The sequence below is a fragment of the Suncus etruscus genome, chromosome 4, assembly GCF_024139225.1.
Source record: "Suncus etruscus isolate mSunEtr1 chromosome 4, mSunEtr1.pri.cur, whole genome shotgun sequence".
Classification (NCBI taxonomy): domain Eukaryota; kingdom Metazoa; phylum Chordata; class Mammalia; order Eulipotyphla; family Soricidae; genus Suncus; species Suncus etruscus.
In genome coordinates this window covers 10,222,496-10,249,006 of record NC_064851.1, presented here as the reverse complement: position 1 = coordinate 10,249,006, position 26,511 = coordinate 10,222,496, and the positions used below count along the sequence as shown (strand labels likewise).

Below are 26,511 nucleotides of genomic sequence, written 5' to 3'. Positions count from 1 at the left end.
ACTGTCCCAATGAACACTGATGTCCATATTTGTCAATTCAAATTGTAGGTCCCTGTCTTCTCAGATAAAGAGAACAGAAAGCTGCACTACACTGAGTTTTAACCATTTTGTGAAATGTCTCTTTCAATTTTTTTTAACTCCTCATTCTTCTCCCTCCTTTTTTTCCTCTCCTGGTTGCTGCCTCTGCAATGACTAGAGGCCATACAAGCTTTGGTGTAATGCTCACAATGGGGATGGAGAAGCAAGTGCCTTACCCCCGTTCTGTCTCCCTTCTTGCATGCCTTTAAAAATCTGCATCGCTTGGACACATGCTCACTAGGGGTCACACTCCTGGCCACAATGCTCATATGCCCTTTTAGTTGAGGGGCTCATTGGGGTATGAAGCACACTTTCGCTGTGAAACTCACATATACCTGGCTATATGTCAGATATTGAATGTAAAAATTGTGGTGTCAGGGATCCCAGAAATCAGAGCCCCTCCTAGGATGGTGCTTGGAACATGTGGGCAAAAGCAGGGATGCAACCTATGTCCTTGTACTTGCAAAGCTAACACTTTGAGACACCCCTGAACCCCTAGATGTAGTCTTTACTAGTATCATTACTAACACAGGTGGATTTGAAAGTTTCAATCTTAATAAGGGAGAGTCTTGGGGTCCTGTCGTAATAATCCCCTCCTTGAATAGTAGAGAGTCTTTCTCAAAGAGTTCAGAGGGAAACAGAAAGAAGCAACAAAGAATGCACTGGGTGAGGAAATTGTTCTTCTGTCCTTCAACAGAAGGAGAAGCCAAGTGGAATATCCTGTGATGATACAACTATAAAAGAAATAAACAAATGTTCCTGCTCTTTTCTAGACAGAGACAAGAGATACAAAACAAACAAACAACAACACAAACACAAAAAACAAAAAACAAAGAAGAAGCCAAACCAGGGGCTGGAGAGATAGCATGGTGGTAGGGCATTTGCCTTGCATGCAGAGGATGGTGGTTCGAATCCTGGCATTCCATATGGTCCCCTGAGCCTGGCGAGAGCGATTTCTGAATGTAGAGCCAGGAGTAACCCCTGAGCACTGCTGGGTGTAACCCCCATCCCACCTCACCCCAAAAAAAGAAGCAAAGCCACTGGAAGGAAGGACTTGTAAAATCCAACTTATAGATCTCCTGGAAATGAAAAGGCATCACAGTAAGGAGTCCAAACGCCCCAATTTCAAACTAGGGAGAGGAGGCAGGAGGGATTTTAGACACAGAAACCAAAATGTGGTTAGAGAGAAAAATAAAGAAAGTGAGTATTTGACTGCCAGGTTTCTCTCTTATGGCATCTGTCGAATTTAGAGTCGGATTTTTAAAAATAAAATAATGGGATTTTAAAGACGACATTTGGGAGAGGGGTTTTGAAATCATAGTCTCAAATCCACGCTGACCTGTCTTTCTCTCAAGAATCCACGCCAGAGTTAAATACACTTTTCTAGGTTCATGATTTCCTGCCAGTTCCTCCCACTTACCTCGAGGCAGAGTCAAGAGATACAGTAAGAAATGAAGAAGGAACTAACCCCACTGGGAGAAAAGGCTTATAAAAATCCAACTTATAGATCTCCTTGAAATGAAAAACCATCACAGTCAACGAGAACAAAAGCCCCAAGAACATTTCAAACACTCAATAATCAATATCCATCTCCACTATTTCACCAGCTTCCGCAGCCACCAAGGATCATTTGATAAGCAGAGAAAACCTTCATATGAAGGCATCATCCTACCCCAGGACGTCAGCTTTCACTATCTTCATGCAAAATTCACACCTTTCAAATCGATCACATATTACATATCCTAAATGTTGTTTTTTTTCCTCCCTTGAGCACAGTCACTGTAGTAAACAGCCTTTAGGATGGGCTTGGATGGTGGATGGAGGCCTTTGTTCTTAGGCCCTGGCCATGTGGCTCCATCTCCCATTAAGCGGCGGGTCTGGGTCCAGGAAAGTGACTGGGTCCAGGAAAGCGATGGGTATTGAACTCACTCACAGGCAGGCTTCCAGAGAGAAAACATCTTTATTGCCCTGGCCAACAGATGTGGCTGCTAACCATTTACGCATGCCATTCTTAGCTAGCCCTGCATCTTACTTCTTTCATCCATGTCACCTCCAACCTCCATCCTGGCAAAAGACCAAACGACCTTAACCCCCTGGGTCAAAGGCTTTATTTAACCTTCCCAAGACCCCTCCCAGGAATAGGCGGGGTCTTGCAGGTAAAGATACACGTAATATCCGGTTCCTAAGACCCCCCCTCCCAGGAATGGACGGGTCTTAGGTAGATACACCTAAATCCAGGGTGGAGTCACAAGTCACCACTTCCTAAGGGAATGCAAGCAAACTTCAGTTCTACTAGAATATGTTTCAAATGGCCCTACAAATGCTGCACAATTTGACTTGAAATTTCTTACCCATTCCATTTGGCCGACCTCACTAAAGGATCATCTTCCATTAAAAATTAAAGAGCATCTCTCTTTTGGGCAATATGCACACTTTGAATGATTGCAGAAAAACAAATAAAACAAAACAGGCTACAATTACCTTTGAACTTGTGGAACACAGCCCAGAGCTCAGCAATGTCTGTAGCGAAGGTGATATCCGTGTCCAACACAATGACCCGCTCCAGGTTAGCAGGGAGAGTCTTGGTCAGGACAAGCTTCATCAGACCATAAATCCCAGAATAATGTTTGTTGGGGATCCAGGACACTTCCGACTAGACAGGGTAGGAAAGAAAGGGGAGAAGAAAAAGAAATCACTAGGTTAAGTGTTTTTATTGCATGCACATTGCAAAGAGTGCCTTGAGACATAACAAAAGGATATGATAAATGCTAGTTGTTGAATAAACAAGGTTTCTAAAATTTATATGCTGGCCATGGAATGCTTTGGGGAAGGAACATCTGAATCAAGGGAGGAGAAAAATAATGCCGATGGAGAAGCTATTACATGCAAACACTGCACTCGGATTTTTACAATGAATTTGTTATCGGGAAATTACATAGACCCATTGGAGGAAAAATATACATATGTATACATATGTATACAACTTGGTCCTAATTGTTTCTAGGCAGGTACATATCTCGAAGTCATATTCTGTTTCTGAGTTTTAGGATGACAACTTAGTGGTTTTCTTCAAATGTATTGTTTTCTTGCTCATGTAGTGCAGAGGAGATCTGGGGGTTTCTCCTAGAAACTGGACTGGTAGTTCAATGCAAAAGTCTGAAGAGTGTAGTACTGCTTGGGCCCACAGTACCAGAGATGACCTGTGTCACTCCATGGTACACCTAGCAGTGTTCAGAAACTTCCAGAAACCTTTCTCAAGGTCCCTTGAGAAAGAGCCCATAGGACCATGTGATACCAAAGACCAAATGTTCAGTTGCATGCAAAACACACATCTTGGACCCTGTGTTTTCTATCTCTCCGAGCCCCCAAAGCAAACTTTTAAATAATTTTGGTTTAAATAATTTTGGTTTAATAACTACTATGTATAGTTGAACAACACAAAAATACAACCACCTGAGTTTATACAGAAAAAAAGAAATGAATAGCAACAAGTTACTAGCAAGAATTAATTCTGAGATAATGAGATTGTTTTTCTATAGAGCCATAGAAGCAGACAAATTTATACATGTATAGATTCATAGATACACAGATATTTATGGATAGATGGACAAGCAAAGTGACACACTGACACAAAATTCAGGAAGAGATTCTCTCAAACCCATTCCATTATAAGTTCACTTTGTTTGTTTTTTTAGAAAAGCTCATATACTTAATCCTTTTTCTTTGTTTTGAATGGTCCTTTGTATAACTGAGAACAAAATTTTTTTTAACTGAGAACAAATTTAACCAGGAAAATAGAAAGGACTGAACTATCCAGCCATGCTTTAAGACTAGGAGTCACTGGTTGTCTGCAACCCCTGTTACTGTGAAACTGGGTGGCATGTAGGAGGTAGAAAGACTAAAAAGTTAAAATAAAGACCTGGTTAGGGAGTGCAGTTAGGGCAGAGAAGGGGCATTATGACAATGATAGTGGAAATGATCACTCTGGACAACAACTGGGGAAAGTGATAGGCATGATACCCCTTCAGTAACAATATTACAAACCAGTGTCTAAAAGAGAGAGAAAGAAAGGGGGAAGAGAGAAAGAGAGAAAGGGGGAGAAAGAGAGAGAGAAGAGAGAGGGAGAAAGAAAGAGTGAGAGAGAAGAGAAGAAATATGTGTCCCAGAGGCAGGCAGCAGGGGAGGGCGAGAGGGAAACTGGGGACATTGATGGTGGAAAATGTGCATTGGTGAAGGGTGTTGGAAATGGACTGAAACTCAATCATGAGAAACTTTGCAATTGTGAACAAACACCAACTTTATTGTAAACATGCTATCTATACTGTTTAAATAAAGAAATCCAAGAAAGACCCAAGCCATTTCTCTATAAAACGAAGATGTTGGTGGGTGATGCACTCAGTAGCACTTGATTGATGGAAATATGAGAAGGGGTCAAAGGACTCACATGGTTAGCACCCACAGACTCTCAGTCAACCTACGCTTCCATGCTTTTTCTTGAAATCTACCTCTCCTTCCTCCAAATATTCAGGCAGCCATGGCTCTAAGGAGCATCCATTGAAGAGGCAATCACTGGGACACTGCACAGCAATAAGCCTGGGGTGCTGGAGAGGGCACATCGCAGTCAGAGACTATGGTGGTGTGACTCTGGACTAGTCTGCTCAGCCTTTCTAAGCTTCTACCATTTATATAAGAGAGTTAGTTCCGGTGCTTACTCTTCACTCTACAGGCCAGGATATGGGCGGAAGGAAAAAACAGTGTCCCCAAACTGAGTAATGGAGCAAAACGTTAATAACCAAAGAACTATTTATCAAAGCAAAGGCAGAATTTAGAGTCTGTTTCAAAAACAAAAAAACAAAAAACCTGTAGTCTTGAGGGATCAGAAGAGTGGGGGCATTACTATTACCATCTAAGTCCAAACAGTCAATGCCAGCAGCTGCTGGAACCCAAAAGGATCACCACAGGGTGGAACAAGAAAGTCCAACCTCTTTAAACTCCCAAAGACCAGTCTCCTGCCGAATGCTCTTCTGGACAAAGCCAAGATGCCAGAGGGTTAAGTGGGTTCAGGAAAGGATGTAGTCCTCTGCATCACAATAATGAGACACAAGCAGGGTGAAGCGTCCTCCTTAGAGAAGAAGCTAGGTGAAAAAGTCTTGACAGTAACTGGGTCATTACATGATAAATAAATGATGGCAAGATAAAGACCCAGTGTTTTTATAAAAGAGAGATTCAAAATAACTATTTGTGCAATGGATAGGAAGATGGCCAGTAAGGATGGATAGAAGGAAGGAGAACACATAGAGGTTGGAGGAATGTATGGATGAGTGAGAGATTGGAAGCATAGGAATGTGTGTATGTATATAAGAATGAAGGTTAGAGAATAAATGTGTGGATGGATGAGAGGATGGATGGATAAATGATGAGAGATGAGTGTATGTACAGATGGATAGAGGGATGGGTGGATTGATGGATGGAATGCAGAATAGACGGATGAATAATGTATGTGTGGGTCTCTTGGATGTAGGATGGATGGATGATGAGTGATGGGTGAATGTGGGGGTGCATGGGTAGTTGGAGGATGGGTGGTGAATGTCTGAAGGATATATAGAATAGATGAATGGATGACTGATGGGTAGATGAACAGGTTATGTGAATAAATACGTAGATGCATGGACATATGGAAAATGGATGGAAAAAATAAATATGAAGATGGGTTGATGAATTAGAGGATGCAGAATCAAAAATATATGGATAATAGGTATATGTTTGAGTGTGTGAATGAAGAGGAATGGATGAAAGAGGAATGGATGAAGAGTGGACAGATAGAGGATGGTATGAAAGATGGATGAAAGACAGAGGATAAATGAATGGATGAATGGTAGAGTGATTGGGTGTATGTGGGTCTGTAGATGGATGGAAGATAGATGTATGGATAATGAATGATGAATGCATATATGGGTGACTGGATGATAGAAAAATGGAGGGCACAGAAAGGCAAGTTATTTGCCTATAACTGCAATAAACAAGAGGCATAAGTGGAAATCTGCCAGTAGAAAGTCTTTATTCTTTTCTTAAACCATGGTTTCCTTCTTCTGGACTTAGCTTTCTGACTAGCCATCACTTAAAAAAATCTGAGGCCTGAGGATTTACCAAGAAAATACCAGAGTAATTCTCTCCGAATGAGCTTTGTTCCTCATGGAAGCCCTGGCCTTTGGCACTCAGCTCCATTTCTTTCCTCTCCAGGGACTCTGCTGCAACCGAAGCTTGGCAATCATCAGTCCATGCTTCAGCACTGTGCGATTTAATCAGACCTTTGATTAACTTATTCATCTATTTTGGTCACCATCAAAGCAGGAGAGCTTTGGTGAAGACTGAACAGCAGAGTGTTGGGTTAAGCCGTCTAATTAGAGTGCCCTGACTCTCAGCTTTATTTTTAACACGCGTGTGAGGCACTCAGATGCTTTTCAAAACAGTAGGACTAGGGGAATAAATTAATCTCAACATGAGTCTAGGCCTGAATGTCGCCCCAAGTCCCCGACTTAATACATAATCAATTATGTCAGAGTGTCCAATTAGAGATAAAGGAAGCATTCGGATGAGTTTATATTCAGAAAGAAAGATCTCAGGAAAAGGTAGAAAACAGAGCAACTCTTTGAGGGGCAAGAACAAATGGTAAGAAATGGATTTAATTTATTAAAAACAGTTCTCTTAGAAAGAGTATATAATTACTTTAATAGCATCCCATCCTCAAATTTCCACTAGAAACCACTACCTTTTGCTCCACTCCCCTTCAACTCCCTTTGGTTCCTATCAGATAAGGGATCTCCATGATCCTCAGCCCAGTAGCACCAGCCTCACAAACTTGGGGCCCAAGTATGGTATTGCTGGAGAACACCTAGAAGTGATGGGGGTTATGTGCTACCAGAGATCAGACTCGGTGCCTCAGATATACAAACCATTCATCCCAACAGCCTCAAGATGGAGATTTCTGATTCCCATTCTGGAAGTTTGAGAGGAAGAGGACCAAGTCTTGGGCTCACCCAAACTTTCACTGGAGCCTGACATGATATGAGTGTTCCTCTCTACTTCCATGCCTGACCCCTGATCTCTGTACATATATTTCTCATTTCTACATTTTTGGGTCCGTACCCAGACCTTGTCTCCAACCAGATGTATCTTTTTGAAGCTGATGGCAGCTTGCTAACAAAGGCTTTGGAATGGGCTATTCCCAATGTCTTTCTCTAAGTCTTCACTTTCTGATCCTGTAAGATGAGGATAATGGATTCTGCTTCTCCCTTAGGATTGATTGTATTTATAGTCTGCATGTTTTTCTACTACCATTCTGGAGATATTTATTGTTTTTTTAAATCCACTAAATACTATACTTTTATTGTTTATGGTAGTTATTTGCTTTATTTGTTTTATGGTGCTGGGGACTGAACCCAGGTCTCATCCATGGAAGACAAGTGCTCTACCACTGAGCCACATCCCGGGCTCTTTTAATATTTTTACTCATTTAATTTATTATTTGGGTTTGAAGTCACATTCAGTAGTGCTCAGGGATCACCCTTAGCTATGCTCAGGAGACCCTGTGCAGTGTTGGAAAATTGAGCCATGGTTGGCTGTGTGCAAGTCAAGTGTCTCACTCACTAAACTATACCTCTAACCACCCCTTTTAATGTTTCATAAAGAAATCATCCTCATGGAAAGAATGTTTGACAAATCCTGTGCTCCTTACATTGTTTCTGAGTGGTCACCTTGGAAGCTGACCTGAATGTCTAGGACTAAATCTGTTGAGACATGGAGGGAAAAGGGCAGGATGCTGGAGCATGGGGCTGGAGTTGAGATGCTAAATTGAATGTTCACCATGTGGTCACTCAAAAAGTGAGTGGGAGCATTTAGCAATACCACACAATGTGGTCCAACTGCCATGATCCAATTCTGGCATCAATACTCACTATCTGGTCACTTTGGATAAAGTTATTAGATCTCCATATACCTTGAGTTCTGCTCATCTATAAATCAATACACACTCCAAGGGCACTGGGAATTCTGCTATATGGTTGATCCTTAAACACACTGAGTTGAAATCATCATGTATGTTTCTAGGCCACCCTCAGTTAATCTCAGGGCTTAATCCTGAATCTCTGTTTACAAATTGTTGTGTATGTAAATATTTTAGGGGATTACTATGTTACTCACCCTAAACTGATTTGTGATTGTGCCCTACCCTAGGGTGTGACCTGGCATTCTGCCCCCACCCTAGGGTAGTATCTGATTCTGCTTCCACCATTGGTTGGTATCTGATCCCACCATTGGGTGGTACCTGATTCTGGGGAATAAAAACAAGGGTCTGTGGAAGGCCAGGGCTTTTTGGCTGGAACTGAAGCTGAGTCCTTGGACTTCAGTCTTGTCCACCGAATAAAGCGAATATTTCCACGAGCCTGACTGTCTGCGAGCTGTTTACCCGCCGTTTCACCTCAGAACCGTCGGCTAGACATGGTGGCAGACGCGTGCTCCGAGCTGGAAGAGAAAGGCCTCATCCTCCATCTCACCATCAGTCAACCTGTTCAGGGGCTGACTTGCTACAACAAATCACTTTTGGAGGTGCCCAGCAGATCATATGTGGTGTAGATATCAAACCAGGTTTGACCACACACAAGGCAAGCACTGTAACTCCTATTTCTCCAGCATCTATGAAAGGAAATTTTATTTTCTATACAAGTTTTGCCTCCAAGGATTCAACCAACTACAATGGTGAAAGATGTCAATGGGTTGAATCTATAATGTAAAATTGGAAAATACAGAGGGGAGACTAGATAGAACCTAGAATTGGGCTTCTGTAGGAATTCCTGAATCAATATCCTTGGATACCAAGAGAGAACTAGTTAAAGCTGAGGAGGTGTGAAGCATTAGATGCATATATCTGAGTCCACTGGAGTGAACCCTCTGAATTCCCAGGCTGCCCAAGGATGAGCCATTTGTAAGAGTTGACTATGGTTGTTAATGTGAGTCTCAGAACAGCAGAGAGGCTTTATAGTTGTTTACACGAAAGCATATGCATCTCTAGCTATATCGATAGCAAAAACAAACAAACAAACAATAAAGCCTTTCTACTTGAGCTTATTTGGCATCATTTAAATATGTTTTTATAGTGTAGAGGAGGGACAAGGAATCAGGACTATGATGAATAAAACATGGGGTCTAGAGACTAGATAGTAATTATCCATGACTGAAAAAACGAGGTTCCTGAAACAGGAGCAGCCTGACACAGTCACAAGCATTTATTACCAGAGTTTTGTTGTCAGCAATGTGGGACCCCATCAGCTGGGTAGTTGTGGACTCAGGAATTCTCACAAGACTTCAGTGAAAATGTCAGCACAGCCAGCCAATAGTTGGACCCAAGACCCATTTAAGATTTTCATCTTAAATGCATAACTCCTAGCTGTCTATGTGCCGACTGCTATAGGAAACTCCTGTCCAGGGACCACCTTTGAGCTGCTAGGATGTCTGCAACCTAGAAGTAACTTCTAGATGCGAGCCAAGAGATAGCTGGTGTGTCTTCGGAGATCCTGTCTCAACTTCTCCGATGTCATTTCTACAGGGTAGACCTACATGACATAGGAAGGGATTGGACAAGGGCATAAAGACTAGGGAATGGGGACTGCTAAGGACATCCCTGGGAAACAAGCCACTGTAGTTGGACAAAGGAGGTGGCGTGAACAAGATCATGATAAATTTCCAGTATGTGGAGAGTAAAAAGTCTTGTACAAGGACAATTAAAGAGGCGTGGTGGGAGGGGCGGGAGAGTCATCAGTTAGACCTGTAGGGAAGGGACAGTACTTGTATTTGGCCCTGAAAAATGAGTTGAAGAGTGAGTTTCTCAAACACTGGGGGGAGAGAAGCAGCCCTGGAGAGGGATTGAGTACATCAGGGACCAAATATAAAGGATCCAGTGAGTGTGATAAGAGGAGGAGAAGGAAAAGGAGGAGGAGAAGGAGGAAGTGGAGAGGGAGAAGGAGAAGGAAAGGGAGGCAGAGGTCAAGAACAGGAGAAGGTGAAGGGTCAACCATACAGAACCATATATAGGCACAGTGGGAAGGGACAAGATTTTCAAGAGCAAAGAAAATCCATTTCAATTGCATCTGGAATATACTCAAGAAACCTGAGGACTCAAAAGGGCACCATGAAATATGAGGAGCTTGCAGGAAATCTGGGGAAAAGGAAGATTCCCAGGATCATACCCACATCTGCAGAGGACCCAGATCTGCAGAGGACCAGGCATGGCTTGTGTTGACTGGCACCTCATGTGAGCTGAAATCACGTGTCCCCGCAGGCCACCCGACACAGAACTGGGCCACAGGTCCAGGAAGCCACAGCCACAAACTTGTGCTAGACAGACCCCCATCTTTGGCATGAAGTCAGCAGCCAACTCCTGTTCCAAGTCTAGGCTACTAAGACAGCTCCAAGCTTGCCTGCCCACAGGGTTGAATGGACAAAGGAAAATTTATTTTCTCCAAGATGTGTAAGATCAGGGACACATAATCAGGAGTTTTTGAGATCAGTATGCAACATGTCCACCAGCCCATCTAGAAAGGATTTAAATGCTCAGCTTTTAATATACATTTGATGGTCAATAAGAAGACTCCTTAGAAGCTAAGAAGTCTGCTATATTTTATTATTCTACTCTATTCTTTGCTTACTTTTTTTGGGTGTGGCCACACTTTATGGTGCTCAGAACTTTTTCCTGGGTCTGGGTTCAGGAATCACTTACTGGGGCTTGAGGGACCATATGAGATGCCGGGGATTGAACTTGAGTTGGTCTTATGCAAGTGCCTTGCTCACCATACTTTTGCCCAGGCCTTTAACTGTTCTCCCTCACTAGCTCTCCTTTAAAATGAACAAACTGCACAGCCAATAAGGAGGAGATTGAAGGCCACAGTGGTGCCATTTGATAGAGTCATTTGTTGATAGGTGATAGTTCTTGATGGGTGACATTTGATAAAGTCACCCATCAACAGGAGAGCTGAGTGACATGTTTCATACCCATCCCACCCAGAAACCTAGAAGGGGACCTTGTAATAGCGTCTCACTCCAGCCTGACCCTAAACATCTAGTCCTTTTAGAGATGTCCATAATCTCTATCCAGTGTCCATGATCATTTATTCCGAACACATGGCTCCACTGATAATGAGCTAGCTGGCTTTTGCTAAAGGGTGCATGCTTAGAAATCCAGAGAGATAGTACCAAGGTAAGGCATCTGCCTTGGATGTGGCAGACCCTGGTTCAATCCCCTAACCATTGCCAGATATGACCCCCGAGCACAGCTTGGTGTAGCCCAACAATTACCCCCCCCAAATAAAAAATAAAACCTAGAAATCTGAAAAGCAAGCTTCTTCCACAAGTCTGATGAAGAAAGAACCAGGAAGAAGCAAATCATGACTTTCCCCTCTCCTCTTCCTCATGCCAAAGCTATAGACCCCCTCCTCTTACTCCCTCTACTGCACTTTGTGAGGCTCGGGAGATTGGCCACCAGAGCATCTGCTGATTGCCCGGGCATCCCTCTCGATACTTGCTGTTAGGAAATGGAGCATTTCAAAGCACTGGAAGTGCTGACTTGTGAACTGGACTGTTACAGTGGTTTAATTTCCTGAAATATAGCTGCCTTCTTAACTAATAGATTTTTCAATGCACTGAGGAGAAAATTACATTAGCTCCTGCATAGCTTGGACTTAATATTTTTGGAAGCTGCAATTCTCCTTATTACAGTGCGCTGTAGGTATTTATATCGGGAAACTTAGCAGAGTCGAACACCTAGAAGGCATTGGTGTAGAATGCTGGGAAAATGAGCCAATCCAGGTCCCTAAGAATTGTTGACTGCAAATCATCCCAGGGGTTGAGGATACTGGGGAACTTACTTCCTTCATTCACATGGAGAGAGAATTACAGAGCGCTTTGGGGGAAGTCACAGAAACCAATAATCTCAAGGGCTAGGAGATTTGCAGTGGGTAGAATGAATACTTGGGTAGAAGATGGGGCAGTGGGTAAGGTACCTGGCTAGGACATAATATAATAGGTAGGGTGTGGTGTTTAAGAGATAGTGCAGTGGGTAGTATATATACTTATGCACCTGATTCTGGTGCAAACGCTGGCACCACAAGGTTTCGGAGTATTACATAGTACAGTTCTGGAGGTTCTGGAGCACCACTAGGGGAAGGAACAGGTAATCCCTGGTCCCAGAGAGGCCCCTGAAGCATGACATCTTCAGGTCTCAGCACTAAACCACTGAAGTGATTTGGCTAGAATCACCAAAAGGGTCTACTAAGGTCTCTTGAGCACTTCTTGGGAGCCCCTGAACAGTCTAAAAATAATCTTTTCAGAGAGAACTGTTTGAGGATTCAGGAGAATGGCTGCTTTTGATGGCATGTTGGTTTTTTTGTTTGTGTTTTTATTTTAGTTACACCCAGGGCTGCCCTGGCTCTGTATTCTGGAATTACTCCTGGCAGGCTCAGGGGACCATATAGGGTGTTAGTGATTGAACCTAGGTTGGCCACATGCAAGGTAAATGCCCTACCCACAGTGTTATTATTCTGGCCCCTTGGATGGGCTGTTGGGAAGGGAGCAGTAGGAAAAAATAGGAATATATCCAAGGGCTGTGGGCATAGCATCTTCCATCTAGGTAAGGGTGAGTGTGTTGGGACCTGAGTACAGTGTCGGGACCTATCTGTCTGCAGCCTTCAAATGCAGGTGAATATTTGACTGCACAGACAAGATCCCCAAGTATGTGAACTAGAGCACTGATTTTTGGTTTTGTTTTGTTTATGAGCCACACTCATTGATTCTCAGGGCTTATTTCTATCCCGACACTCAAAAGTGATTCATAGTGATGCTCAGGAAAACCATATGAGGTGCTAGGGATCAAATCTGGGTTGGCTGTGTGAAAGGCAAGCACTTTAACTGCTGTACTCCAGATCTTCAGGGTGTGTGTGTGTGTGTGTGTGTGTGTGTGTGTGTGTGTGTGTGTGTGTCACACGTGCGCACATGTTTGGGGGAGTGGAGGTGGGAGATGGAGGGCTCACAAGCAGTTGCTCTGAAAACTTGGTTCAATGTGAGAGCCCAAGAATGTGGTGCTGCTCAGGGTCCAGAGGTGCCAGAGATTTATGGTCACTCAAATCTGCTGAGGGGCCACCAAAAACTATGCCTGGTGATACTCTGGAGACCAGGTGGTGCTGGGAGAGAACCTGGGCCACACAGAAAGCTATGCTGAAACCTCTGGACTTCTCTCTGGTCCTTAACGCTTTCATTGACCACATCCGGCCATGCCCAGGGCTTATTCCTAGCTCTATACTCAAGGTGCTTGAGAAATAATCTGCTCTGCAGAGCTGGAACCCAGGATGCACTGCAGGTTGCTAACCCACTGTACTAACTATCTCTCCAGGCCTGGCCCTCAACCTTTAATAGCTATCGAGTCAGCCCTGGTTCATGGAGCTGAAATTGAAAACCACTAATCTAGAGAGAAAGAAAGTTTTGGAATTAGGGGGGGGGGTCTCATTTTCATCAGCTAAAAGTCTCCTTCTCCCTCTCTCTCTCTCCCTCTCCCTCCCTCCCTCTCTCTCTCTCTCTCTCTCTCTCTCTCTCTCTCACACACACACACACACACACACACAGACACACACACAGACACACACACACATCACTCCACTCCACTTAGCAAAGTGCTCAGAATGGAATAAGTCATTTTGCTAATAAATAAAAGGGAAATAAAGAAAACACTTATTTGTTTTACTATTATTATCAATCTTAGCTCACATATCTTAATAGGGTTAAAAAAGTCTTTGTGTGTGGGGGAAATAATCTCAGAGAGTAGTGTAATTCATCATGAAAAGCTCATGGTGGGGCCGGGCGGTGGCGCTCGAGGTAAGGTGCCTGCCTTGCCTGCGCTAGCCTAGGAGACGGACCGCGGTTCGATCCCCCGGCGTCCCATATGGTCCCCCAAGCCAGGAGCGACTTCTGAGCGCATAGCCAGGAGTAACCCCTGAGCGTCACCGGGTGTGGCCCAAAAAAAACCAAAAAAAAAAAAAAAAAAAAAAAAAAAAAAAAAAAAAAAAAAGAAAAGCTCATGGTGAGATGTACCATAAAAAATAAAAATAAGATTAAAGAAATAGCTCCAGTTGTATTCCCAAATTCCATCCCAGGTATTATATACCCTGGTTCCTTGGCAGTAGGGATGACTCCTGGTGGCCTTTGTCCCTAGCATTGAACTGTTAAGCTGATGAAGCCAATTTGAGCATCTCCCCAAGGCCCTGGACTTTGTGTCTCTTCTCAGCCTGGCATTACTGGCAATAGACCCTACATAAAAGAAAAAGAGGTCTGGGCAAAAGTATGGTGGGCAAGGCACTTGCAGAAGACCAACTCAAGTTCAATCCCTGGCATCCCAGATGGTCCCTCAAGTCTCACCAGGAGTGACTCCTGAGCACAGAGCCAGAAATAAGTCCTGAGCACCATCGAGTGTGACACTCCCCCCCAAAAAAAGGTAAGCAAAGAATAGAATAGAATAATATAATAAAGAAAACTCATTGTTTTCATAGTCATATATTGACCATAAGGTACAGGAGTGTCTAAAGCTCCCAGGAAAGATAATAACATAATGGGTTATTTTATTTGTTTTTTGGTTGTGGGTTTTTTTTTTGGGGGGTCACACCTGGCAGCTCTCAGGGGTTACTTCTGGCTCTCCAATCAGAAATCGCTCCTGGCAGGCTTGGGGGACCATATGGGATGCCGGATTCGAACCACTGTCCTTCTACATGCAAGGCAAATGCCCTACCTCGATGCTATCTCTCTAGCCCCTAATAATAACATAATGTTGAATAAAATGTTTGAGAAACCAGGTAAGGAGACAAGATTGACAAGGCTACTGTACAGTTGTAGCAGATGGGAGAACCCATTTTAAAATCCTCCGTATCATGGGGCTGGAAAGATAGCATGGAGGTAGGCATTTGCCTTGTATGCAGAAGGATGGTGGTTCAAATCATGGCATTCCATATGGTTCCCCGAGCCTGCCAGGAGTGACTTCTGAGCGTAAAGCCAGAAGTAACCCCTGAGTGCAGCCAAGTGTGATCTAAAAACCAAAATTAATAACTAAATAAATAAAATCCCCCACATCAGCCAGTCCTTTGAGCACCTCAGGAGAAGTCTCCAAATGCTTTGCCTTGAGCCCTCATGAGGGTAATGCAATCCCTTTCCCCAACTGAATAGCTGAGAAACTTCACACTCAAATGATAAATGGGGACACTCGCCAAGTACAAGACAGAGAAGCGTATAAAATCCAAACCCAGAACTGATTCGGATGTTAACATCTACTGTGTCCAGGGATCTTTCCTGCTTTTCATGGACTGCATTGGTTCAACCAACAACATTATAGTTCTCTGCCACCAAATTCACTGAGAGAACTTGCTCATGGCTCTTCTTACCTCTATTCCTCTTTTCCAGGCCTGTCACTGCCTGAGCACCCTCTCAAGTGCAATTAGGGGCAGGGGAAAGTATGTTGCTTTGCTTCCCTATTGCATAGGGCTCCACAGTCCCTTTTGAAGAGAACCCTCGTCAGTGAAAGTCCCATACCAGCTTCTCAATCCACTTCCTCAGCTACTTTCACTGGAGAACATGTGAAGTGTTGGGTGGAGCCCTTGATAGGGTAAAAAAGTTCGGAAGGGGGACCCCCAAGGTGTCACTTCATTCTTTTATTTGGCTAAGAAAATTATTATTTTTCACAAAACAAGGCAAAAGAGAGAGAGAAGAGAGAGAGAAAGAGAACACAGAGGGGGCCGGGCGGTGGCGCTCGAGGTAAGGTGCCTGCCTTACCTGCGCTAGCCTAGGAGACGGACCGCGGTTCGATCCCCCGGCATCCCATATGGTCCCCCAAGCCAGGAGCGACTTCTGAGCGCATAGCCAGGAGTAACCCCTGAGCGTCACCGGGTGTGGCCCAAAAACCAAAAAAAAAAAAAAAAAAAAAAAAAAAAAAAAAAAAAAAGAGAACACAGAGATAGGTACTACTTGCCTTGTACCTAACTAACCTGACTTGATCTCCGTAAGCATATAGGGTCCCTAAGGCCTGCAAGGAGTGATCCCTGAGCACAGAGCCAGGAGTAAGCACTGAGCACTGTATGGTGTGGCTCCAAAACCAATCAACCAGACCACCAAAACAGGAGAGAAAACTCTCCTGGAAAAGAAAGACCCAAAGACTCAAAAGAAATGAGTTTTTCAGTGAGTGCAAATGGGCCTGGTTATCAACCGAAACAACTCTCTTCACTGGCCAATCCTGGAAAAAGAAAATATGCTTACTCGGTTCCCAGGACACACCTAACCACCATTAACTGCAGGTCCCATGGTTATTTCAAATATTTTAACTTTGATCTTGAATCCTTAGTCACACAATGGAAACTGTGGTCCTCAGTGGCATTCACTCTCCCAAAAGAGTCTCTGAGTCTTTCCTGAAGGGTGTGTTCACAAAGAAACCAGATGTGTGGGATGGGAGGGACCCATTGCCTTTGGAGATTTAACATGGAGCCTGCATGAGAATGTAGACGAGAGAAGAGTGTCACCCTCAGAAAACCTCTTGCATGGGGGTGCTTGCTCAGAAGATGCTTTCCACATAAGACTTGACTTTCACTTATGCATTTTGTTACTGATCAAATTAATTCCAAAAGTTCTTACCACCATCCCTCCCAATTTCCTGTGTCTGAAAGTATCTTGCTTATAGAGGCATCGTGTGTGCCAGAATGAACCAAATACTAGGAGAAGGGGCCCAACAGCTGTGGGGCACTTGCCTTGCATGCAGATGACATGGGACGAACCCGGGTTCAATCCCCAGAATCCCATATGGTTCCTCGAGCCTGCCAGGAGCTATTTCTGAGCACAGAGCCAAGAGTAACTTCTGAGCCCTGCCGGGTGTGGCCCAAAAAACAAAACAACTTCGCCCCAAAAACCCAAATACTAGGAGAAGAGTCAAACCCATGATCAGACCCCCTTCCTTAGTCAATCTCAATCCTACTTCTTTTTTCTTTTTGTTTTTTTTGGGCCACACCCGTTTGATGCTCAGGGGTTACTCCTGGCTAAGTGCTCAAAAATTGCCCCTGGTTTGGGGGGACCATATGGGACGCTGGGGGATCGAACCGCGGTCCTTCCTTGGCTAGCGCTAGCAGGCAGACACCTTACTTCTAGCGCCACCTCACCGGCCCCTAATCTCTATCCTACTTAAATGGCAAAAGAATTTCAGAATAGCACATGTCCCAACCGTAACACCATATTGGTACAATGGTCACTATGTGACAGACAAGAGAAGCAATTCACAAGCACTTCCTCTCCACCCAATTACACTTTCAAAGATTGAGACAGCAAGAAAAACATTTATTTATTTACTTACCTTTTGGATCCAACTCAAGACCTTACACGTACAAGACAAAAACTACTGCTGTGCTACAATGTGATCCTCATAGTTAAGTTCTAAAACTACATGAGGACAGAGTGATAGTACAGTAGGTAGTGCACTTGTCTTGCTTGCAACTAGTCCTGGTTTGATCCCTGGCACCAGGGATCAGCCCTGCCAGTAGTAATTCCTGAGCTCAGAGCCAGGTGGAAGCCCAGAGCACAGTTGGGTGTGGTCTCCAAATAAAACAAAACAAAGGGTACTAACCACTGAGTACCAGCATATGTGGTTTCCTAAAGCCTCACATATGTAAACATCTAATACAAGCCTAGATCTGTCTAGTGAAAAACCGGTTTCACCATTTCCTGTCTTGTGCGCCTCAGGGCGTGCAGAAATAATCACAGCCTTTGATGTTCACCTTGCGCAGGAGAGCAGTTCCTGGGAACTGAGAGCAAAGGTGCCTGGGCACAGATGCAGACCAGCTGGAGCACAAACCAGCCACCTGAGCCAGCATCAGTTCTGGTCTAATGAGGCTCAGAAGTGCTGCTAATGTGCCCTGGAGGGTGGGTCCTGGCATTGTGTGTCATGGTGTCATGGGTTGTTTGTGTGACTAAAGCTTAGTAAGGACTTTATCCTGGCAATCTAGCCTGAGGGATGCACTAGGGAACATCTAGGTGCAATAGTATAACATCTAGGTGGGGAGAGGGCGTGTATCAAGGTCTAAATGAAAGGTAGAGGCTTTAACTTACATATCTTCTTGCCCTTTTGCATATCATCAAGTTCCTCTATGAATATATACATGAAGCTGTAACCATGTCTACAAGCGCAGACGCCATGTTCGAAGCAGGCCAGCTGCATAGACTCACCCTTTTCTCCAACAAGATGTAAATCAAGCCTTGAAAGATCAATGGTATGCCAGTTATACAGCAGAAAGCTGGCCATCTAAGGAGGAGAGGAAGGGCAAGGCCCCTCCCAGCCGAAGCCATGACTGCTGCCTCCATCATCCATAATGAGCTTTTTCCCCATGGCCTTGCCCCATTACTGAACCTACAGTTTCCCTTGGGGACACCAATCTGACCAAACTACAGGTACATCAGGTTTTTTATTGTTTTGGCCACACCAGCAGTGCTCAGGGGTTACTCCTGGCTGTTTGCTCAGAAACAGCTCCTGGCAGGCACGGGGGACCATATGGGACACCGGGATTCGAACCAACCACCTTTGGTCTTGGATCAGCTGCTTGCAAGGCAAACGCTGCTGTGCTATCTCTCCAGCTCCACATCAGGTTTTTTTTTGGATGATATCATGATAAGGCTTTTCGGAGCGATAGTGGGCACCCCCCACTCACATATATTCCTTCTTCCAGAAGGCCTAGCAGCTGAGGACACACCCTCTAAAAGTCATAGTATCAGTAAAAGTGCTTTGAATTTCTGGACAACTTCATTTGTTTAACGCTGTCATCCCTATAGGAACACACCAAGTTAATAAGAATGGACAGCTAACAAGAGCTTACTAAACCTTCTGCCATTGTATTAATGACTTAATTGGAGATACACTAATTTTCACAGATGTGCTTAATAATGTACTTTATCCTTTTTCTTTCCTTTTTAAAAACTTTCTGGTTTTCCTTTTAATTTTTCTACTTTTCAATAACTGCTTTCTCTTAATCTGAATTTAAGATTATGATTATTTAAGTATTATGATCAACTATGTCATCTATGATGCATTTTCTTTAAATTAATTTTTAAAACGAATATATAAATATATATATATATATGCAGAAAGAGCACGGTGTGGCTTTTTTTTTTTTTTAAGATTATTCTATTTTTAAAGATTTTTTTTTGTGTGTGTGTGGTTTTTGGGTCACACCCGGCAGTGCTCAGGGGTTACTCCTGGCTCCATGCTCAGAAATTGCTTCTGGCAGGCATGGGGGACCCTATGGGACGCTGGGATTTGAACTGATGACCTTCTGCATGAAAGGCAAATGCCTTACCTCCATGCTATCTCTCCAGCCCCTATTTTTAAATATTTTTTTTTTTTTTTTTTTTTTTGGTTTTTGGGCCACACCCGGTAATGCTCAGGGGTTACTCCTGGCTATGTGCTCAGAAGTTGCTCCTGGCTTGGGGGACCATATGGGACGCCGGGGGATCGAACCGCGGTCCGTCCAAGGTTAGCACAGGCAAGGCAGGCACCTTACCTCTAGCGCCACCGCCCGGCCCCAAGGCAAAGAGTTGTTTTTTTTTTTTTTTTTTTTTTTTGTTTTTTGGGCCACACCCTGTGACGCTCAGGGGTTACTCCTGGCTATGCGCTCAGAAGTTGCTCCTGGCTTCTTGGGGGACCATATGGGACACCGGGGGATCGAACCGCGGTCCGTCCTAGGCTAGCGCAGGCAAGGCAGGCACCTTACCTCCAGCGCCACCGCCCGGCCCCTTAAATATTTTTTTTAAAGAATATTCACTCATGGTATGCTGGATATCGAACCTAGCTTGGTCACATGCAAGGCAAGTACTGTACTAGCTATACAATTATTCTGACCCCAACTGTTTTTAATACCCTGACCTGGTTATCAAGGGCCAACTGTCCTTGATGGTAAAGCAAGCTAGACTAATGCAATACACACTCAAGTCAGAATCAAAAAACTGGTTGGAAGTCTAGGTTCATTCCTCCCATTTCTGATTTCTCTTGGATTCTGAGAAAGAGAAGCGAGGCGCCTTTGCGTTTAGGCCAACTGAAAAAAGAAATGATGGAAAATAGAGTGAACAGAGGGCAGACGGAATGTGCATTCCTAGGCAGCCAGTTTGTTCTCAATCTAGCGGGAAGGACTATTTTATTATGGAGCATGTAGCAGAAAAGCTGGTCACATAGTGAGTGAACCGGGAACTTGGTTCAGCCGCCACTGGTGATTTCCGCTTATTTCTTTATAATCATGAGCTGGGGAAGGCGGGGCCTCTGCATTATGTGTCTCTAATTTGAAGGCAACTAGCACAGTCTGGTACATGATGTACGTTAAATCATAACACTGTATTCATAATAATAGGGGATGAGAAGGGGGGGGGACTCAGAGGCACTCTTATGCCTGTGAATAAGATGTTGATCATAACTTGCCATTTTCTCTTCAAACATGTTATTTAGCTAGGAGTGAGTGGATTTAAAACCCACCAGGGTTCTTGATCCAACCTGGCTGAGTAGTTAAATCCAATCAAAATATCCCAGTTAGATGAGTTTTCAGCCAAGGGAGTTGGGTAGCTCAAAAGGGTATTTAGCAGACCACTCTGAAAAGACAGAAAAGATCACAAGGGATGAGGGGGTGATGAATGATCCTCTCTGGGCCTCACTGGCCCTCAGACCAGGAGACCCCTAAACTATTTCACCTGATTCTGGAACAAATTCTATGCAAGAAGCAAGGAAAGGCTTCCTCACTCCTTTCCACGGGTCATAAAGGAAGCATTGAAACAGTCTTATGAACTCAGGCTAGGAAATAGTAAAGCAGAATGTTCCTTCTTTATACCTTCAGAAAAAAAATTCTCTTTTATGGCATCCAGGACCTTCTAATGGTGTCCTTAATGTTTTTGCTTGATCAAACTTTGAAGAATCCATGTAACTGGATTTATCCATTTAAATAGTCGTATTTATCCATATAAATAGACCATTTTCCTTTTGCCATAAAAATTTATAACAGATGCCTAAGGAGCGAGAGGGAGACAGAGCTAGATAGAGACAGATAGGCATATAGAGGATTACTTAAAGTCCTGTAATTTTCGTTCTATAAGACGCAGCTGACCATAAGACATATAGTTTTTAGATGCTCTCTTCCCTGGCACTCAGGCTTAGGCCCAGTTGGCATTTCCTTCATAAGATGCATATTTGGGGGGGAAAAGTATGTCTTATGATATAAAAAAAACAACATAGTATTTCCAAGTTTTCTATACTCATGCTAGATTGGTTCAAAAGTCCTTCTGGCTTGCTTTCTGTGCTTCCATTAGAAAACAGAGGATCTGGATGTTCTCTGAGTCACAAGAGGCAACAGAGTGATGAATAGAATCTTTTCCCAGGGGGCCACAGGAAGGGATTCATTAGAGATAACATCACGCTCACATCTCAGAGAGCTGGGGATAAAGACATGGGCCCCCCCAGGCTGGTGTCTGACTCCCGTGTCTAGAATTTCCCATCTCAGTCCCTATAAAAGCATGTGAGGGTGTGTCTCAAAAGTGGAGTCACCTCTAACTGTGTCAGGTTCCAATGTACTAGTTCTCAATATGGGGTGATTTTTGTCCCCTAGAAATCACTCACTTGGGAGATATTGAAGAGGAAGGGTGATCCTGGGAAGCTCCAGTGAAAGGAAAGACAGCCCCGACCCCAACAGGTATCTAGCCAGAAACATCAGCTGTGCAAGGTTCAGTCATCTCTTTGGAAAGAACTGGAGTAAACCAGTGTGAACCTGTGTGGGGATGAACAGGCAGGACTGTGACTGATGAGATGTCTGCTCATCCTCAGTTTTTGACCTGCTCAAAAAGCCAGCATCAAAGATGTGATATTTCTACACAGTGGAATACTACAGAACTCTGATGGATAATGTATATCATCCAACTCACTGGAAGTGGATGGAAGTGGAAGATATCGTGCTGAATGAAGTAAGTCAGAAAGAGAAATAAATGCACGAAGGAATGCAATGGTTTGAATAAGGATTGCCTAGATCAATCTTGACCCCAGGTTATAGTAAGGAGGAGGTAAGAAATAGAGAGAAGAGAAGAGAAAGATATAGAAGCAGGGGGTCATCCAGCAATATGGGATTGAGAGGTTAGAGTCACAGAAAAGAAGCCAGATTGGAAGGCTGAGAAACTATTCTAAATGGTAACTTCCAACTAAATCCTGCTCCTTTTTTGGTTTACACCATTTTCGAGAATACCACCATGTACCCACCTACTTGCTAACAAATGCCAAAAGCTGAATTTGCACCACCTCTCCCTCCAATGTGCTCTCCAACAGACCTATTGAGGCACCTGTTGCAACCAGCCCACCTGCCCAGAAGGGCAGAGGTGAAGGCACTTGCCTTGTATCCTACTGACCCTAGTTCCATCTAGGTACCATCACACTTGGTCCCCTCAGCATCATCAAGAGTAATCCCTGAGCACAGAGTCAGGAATAATCCTTGGACACCACTAAGTGTAACCCTTAAATCAAAATGATGAAATAAGGGGCCGGAGAGATAGCACAGTGGCGTTTGCCTTGCAATCAGCCGATCCAGGTGGTTGGTTGGAATCCCGGCGTCCCATATGGTCCCCCTGTGCCTGCCAGGAGCTATTTCTGAGCAGACAGCCAGGAGTAACCCCTGAGTGCCTCCGGGTATGGCCCAAAAACAAAAACAACAACAACAACAAAAAAAGATGAAATAAAATAAAATAAAATAAAATCATTGTGTTTCAAGATACTCAAAATAAAGCCATTTGGGAGTGTTTGAGTGAAAGTATTCTGGCCCTGTCCTGAGAGAACTGTCCAGTTACAAGGCAGAGAAGGCATGAACAGTCTATTCTATTTTGATTTTTCCACTTGGCCACCAAGACCATCACCAGGATCCAAATGAGCCCTCGGCCTCAGCTTGAGAACCAGAAGGTGAAGCTCTCAAATTTATTCCTATTTGTCAGCGAGGCTCCAAGGGACATAGACTTAGCATTCTGTTTGTTGAAAGGCACAAGATATATCAGAGAAATAGACCTACTGGAAGAACTCTACCATGGAACTCCTTCTTGGCTATGAACTTACTAACAACATCAAAAAACACTGAGGATTGTGCTCAGAGATGATATCTTGGGGTGGTTGGAGATCTTATTGGTGTTGGCCACATGCCAGGCAAGCAACTTAACTTTGGTACTATATCTCCAAGACATTACTTTTTTTAATAGGGATTCTGCACCCTAGAAAAATTAAGTTTTGAGTTTACAGATAAAAGGTTGGTGAAGTCTGTGTGAATTTGGGTGTGTTTCTTGCCACTGGACCTCACTAATTCCATGAATCACTTCAAGCACGTGCCATCTGCTTCAGTTAAGAAAAAGCCATAAGGGCCCGGAGAGATAGCACAGCGGCGTTTGCCTTGCAAGCAGCCGATCCAGGACCAAAGGTGGTTGGTTCGAATCCTGGTGTCCCATATGATCCCCCGTGCCTGCCAGGAGCTATTTCTGAGCAGACAGCCAGGAGTAACCCCTGAGCACTGCCGGGTGTGACCCAAAAACCAAAAAAAAAGAAAGAAAAAGCCATAAGTTCAGGTGGACTCTTAGTGGTCCTCAGGTTTCCCCCCTCCCTCTGTACTCCAGGGGGGAGGTGCATGGGGAGGAGGGCGGGCAGACATCTGGCTTCCAGTTTCCTCTTTGATTCTGGAGACCAGCTCTTGCCAGGTATGGGGTTTGGGGAGGCCCCATACCAGAGCCCTTCTCCCTGGCCTGGGGAGTGCTGGGAGGCTTGGCAGGCCCCCAGCCATCCTTCTCTTTTTTCCCCTGACTCCAGGCCTTCCCTGGGTGCCAGCTCAGATGGCCAGAAGTCGGTTTAGGTGGACTCTTAGTGGTCCTCAGGCTTCCCCCCCTACCTCTCCCTACACTAATGAAAATGTGCTTTGGGAGGAGGGCGGGCCGTTTTAGTAGTGGTTTATGTTGGGACAGTCACTGGAATTTTTTTCTCCTTGTTTTCCTATTCATAGTATTGTATACATATATTTTATATATCCATAACATCCATCTCATATTGTGACCTTGATACCTCCCTACAAATCTTATTTCTAATATTTTACTGCCTCAGTCCCAACCCTTATTTCCCCCCATCTTCCCATGTAGGTGCAGCTCATGACATGAAGCTCACCACATAGAGTGATAAGTGCAGTTAGAGAAATAACTACACTGAAAACTATCATAACAATGTGAATGAATGAGGGAAAAAGAAAGCCTGTCTCGAGTACAGGTGTGGGTGGGGTGGGGAGTAGATAGATCTGGGAAATTGGTGGTGGGAATCCTGCACTGGTGAAGGGGGTTGCTCTTTACATGACTGTAATCATACAACTACAAATATATTTGTAATCACAGTGTTTAAATAAAGATAATTTATATAAAAAAAAGAAAAAGCCACAAATTCTTCTGGGAAAAGGTGGTAATTTCCCTTAGAAATTTCCTGCATGCTTCCCCCACTTACTCTGCATTCAGCAGACACTTTATTTCTTTGTTTTTGTTCTTTAGAGGGACACACACAAAAAAAGTGCTTAGGGAGATCTATATGGGGTATCAGGGATTGAATCACAGTTGGTCACATGCCAAGCAAGTACCTTAACCATTGTGCTACCTCTCTGGTCCTTATTTTGGCTTTTTTTATTTTAATGCCCATGTGGACTAATGACTATCAGGAGAGGGACAGTGAACAGTCTCATAAAACAACATTCTTTGCTTTAACTTCTTTTTGTTTGTCTGATTGGGTAGTTCTTGGGGGTTACTTCTGTACTCAGGGCTCACACCTGGCAGTGTTCAGGAGACCATAAGCAGTTTGGGGACTAGAAACCTGGGTCGGCTACATGCAAGGCAAATGCTTTTATCCTCTGTATTATCTTTCAGGCCTCCTGGGTGAGTGTTTCAATGAACTGGTGTGCTAGTTGGTTCTAGGAGCAAAAGGCAGTGTCGTTCGACGTGCAAAGCAGAAGGAGGCATGGCACAGATAAAAGAAAGGCTTTTTTTCTTTTTTCTTTTCCGCCAGAAATAATAAGAGTGCCATGAGCAGGACAGCCAGTTTTAGAGCTCAGCTCAGCAGATAATAATCAGCAGGCAGGGAAGTTGGGTCTGAGGAAAGATCCTTTCTTCTGTGAGCACTAAAAGTCGGGCAATGAAAGCCGGGTATGGAGAAAGCTGCTCACCAACTTCTTTCTTCTTTACCCCTCTGAGTTGGCTCTGGATGATGATGTCTGTGACAAGGCCATGCCCCCTCCCAAAATCCTTCCTTCCTTCTTAGAACTCACAAATGGTCTCCAAATTCAGCTCCCAGGTCCTTTCGGTGGGAAGTCAAGCTAGTCAATAATGGCAGTTGTGTTCTTCACTTTTTATTTATTTTTGATTTTGGGCCACAACCAGTGACGCTCAGGGGTTACTCCTGGCTATGCGCTCAGAAATCATTGCTACTGGCTTGGGGGACCATATGGGTTGGTGAGGACCAAACCCAAGTCCATCCTGGTTCAGCTGCATGCAAGGCAAACGCCATACTGCTGTGCTATCACTCCGGCCCCATTCACTTTTTCATTGGTTTTCACTCAATTCACCTACAAGGCCTTCCTTTGCCTTTTTTCCATCTGAATTCCTAGCAATTGTATGCCTTTAGCAAAGCCTGCCCCTAATGATTGGTTTGTTCCCAAGCATACCCCTGAGCCGCTGTCTCTTAATCAAGAGAGGAATCAGCTCTTTCTTTACTCAAGAGAGCAAGGGTGTATTTTCCAGCCAGGACCCCCCCTTCCCTTTCCACCCCATCTACTGAGCACACAGGATACAATGAATCACCCCCTCCACCCTGAGCTTGGAAGACTGGACCCTTCCTACATGATCACACTGTCCCCTATTTCCAAGAATTAGGTTTGAAGGTTTCATACTCTGCTGTCAAGAAGATGATGTAAAGTAAAGACATTTTGAGAGGGAACTAGAATGACAGCACAGCGGGGAGAGAGAGTGCTTGACGTGCATGCGGCTGACCCATGTTTGATCGCCAGCATCTTCTAGGGTCCTCTGAGAGCATCACGAAGAGTGATTTCTGAGTACAGAGCCAGGAGTAATTGCTGAGCACTGCCAGGTGTGCCCTCAAAACAGACAAAACAAAACCCCCCAAATAATAAAAGTGCTCCCTTAGCTCAGAGTCAGGAGAAAGCCTGAAAAATGCTAGATGTGACCCCCAAAGCATTAAAAAAGTAAAGATTTCTTGGGGCCAGAGCCATTGCACAGCAGTAGGGCCTTTTCCTTGTACTGGCCAACCTGGGCTGGAGTCGGGTTTGATTCCTGGCATCCCTC

General features: G+C 44.1%; 1 protein-coding gene across 2 annotated transcripts in view; it reads right to left on the bottom strand.

Annotated features, from left to right (window-relative positions):
• LARGE1 (LARGE xylosyl- and glucuronyltransferase 1) overlaps positions 1-26,511 on the bottom strand; it is a 479,868-nt gene that overhangs the window by 186,193 nt on the left and 267,164 nt on the right. For both annotated transcript variants that reach the window (XM_049771991.1, XM_049771992.1), the window contains exon 6: positions 2,560-2,731. In XM_049771991.1, coding sequence (XP_049627948.1) covers positions 2,560-2,731 — 172 coding nt within the window. The remainder of the gene's footprint in view (positions 1-2,559; positions 2,732-26,511) is intronic.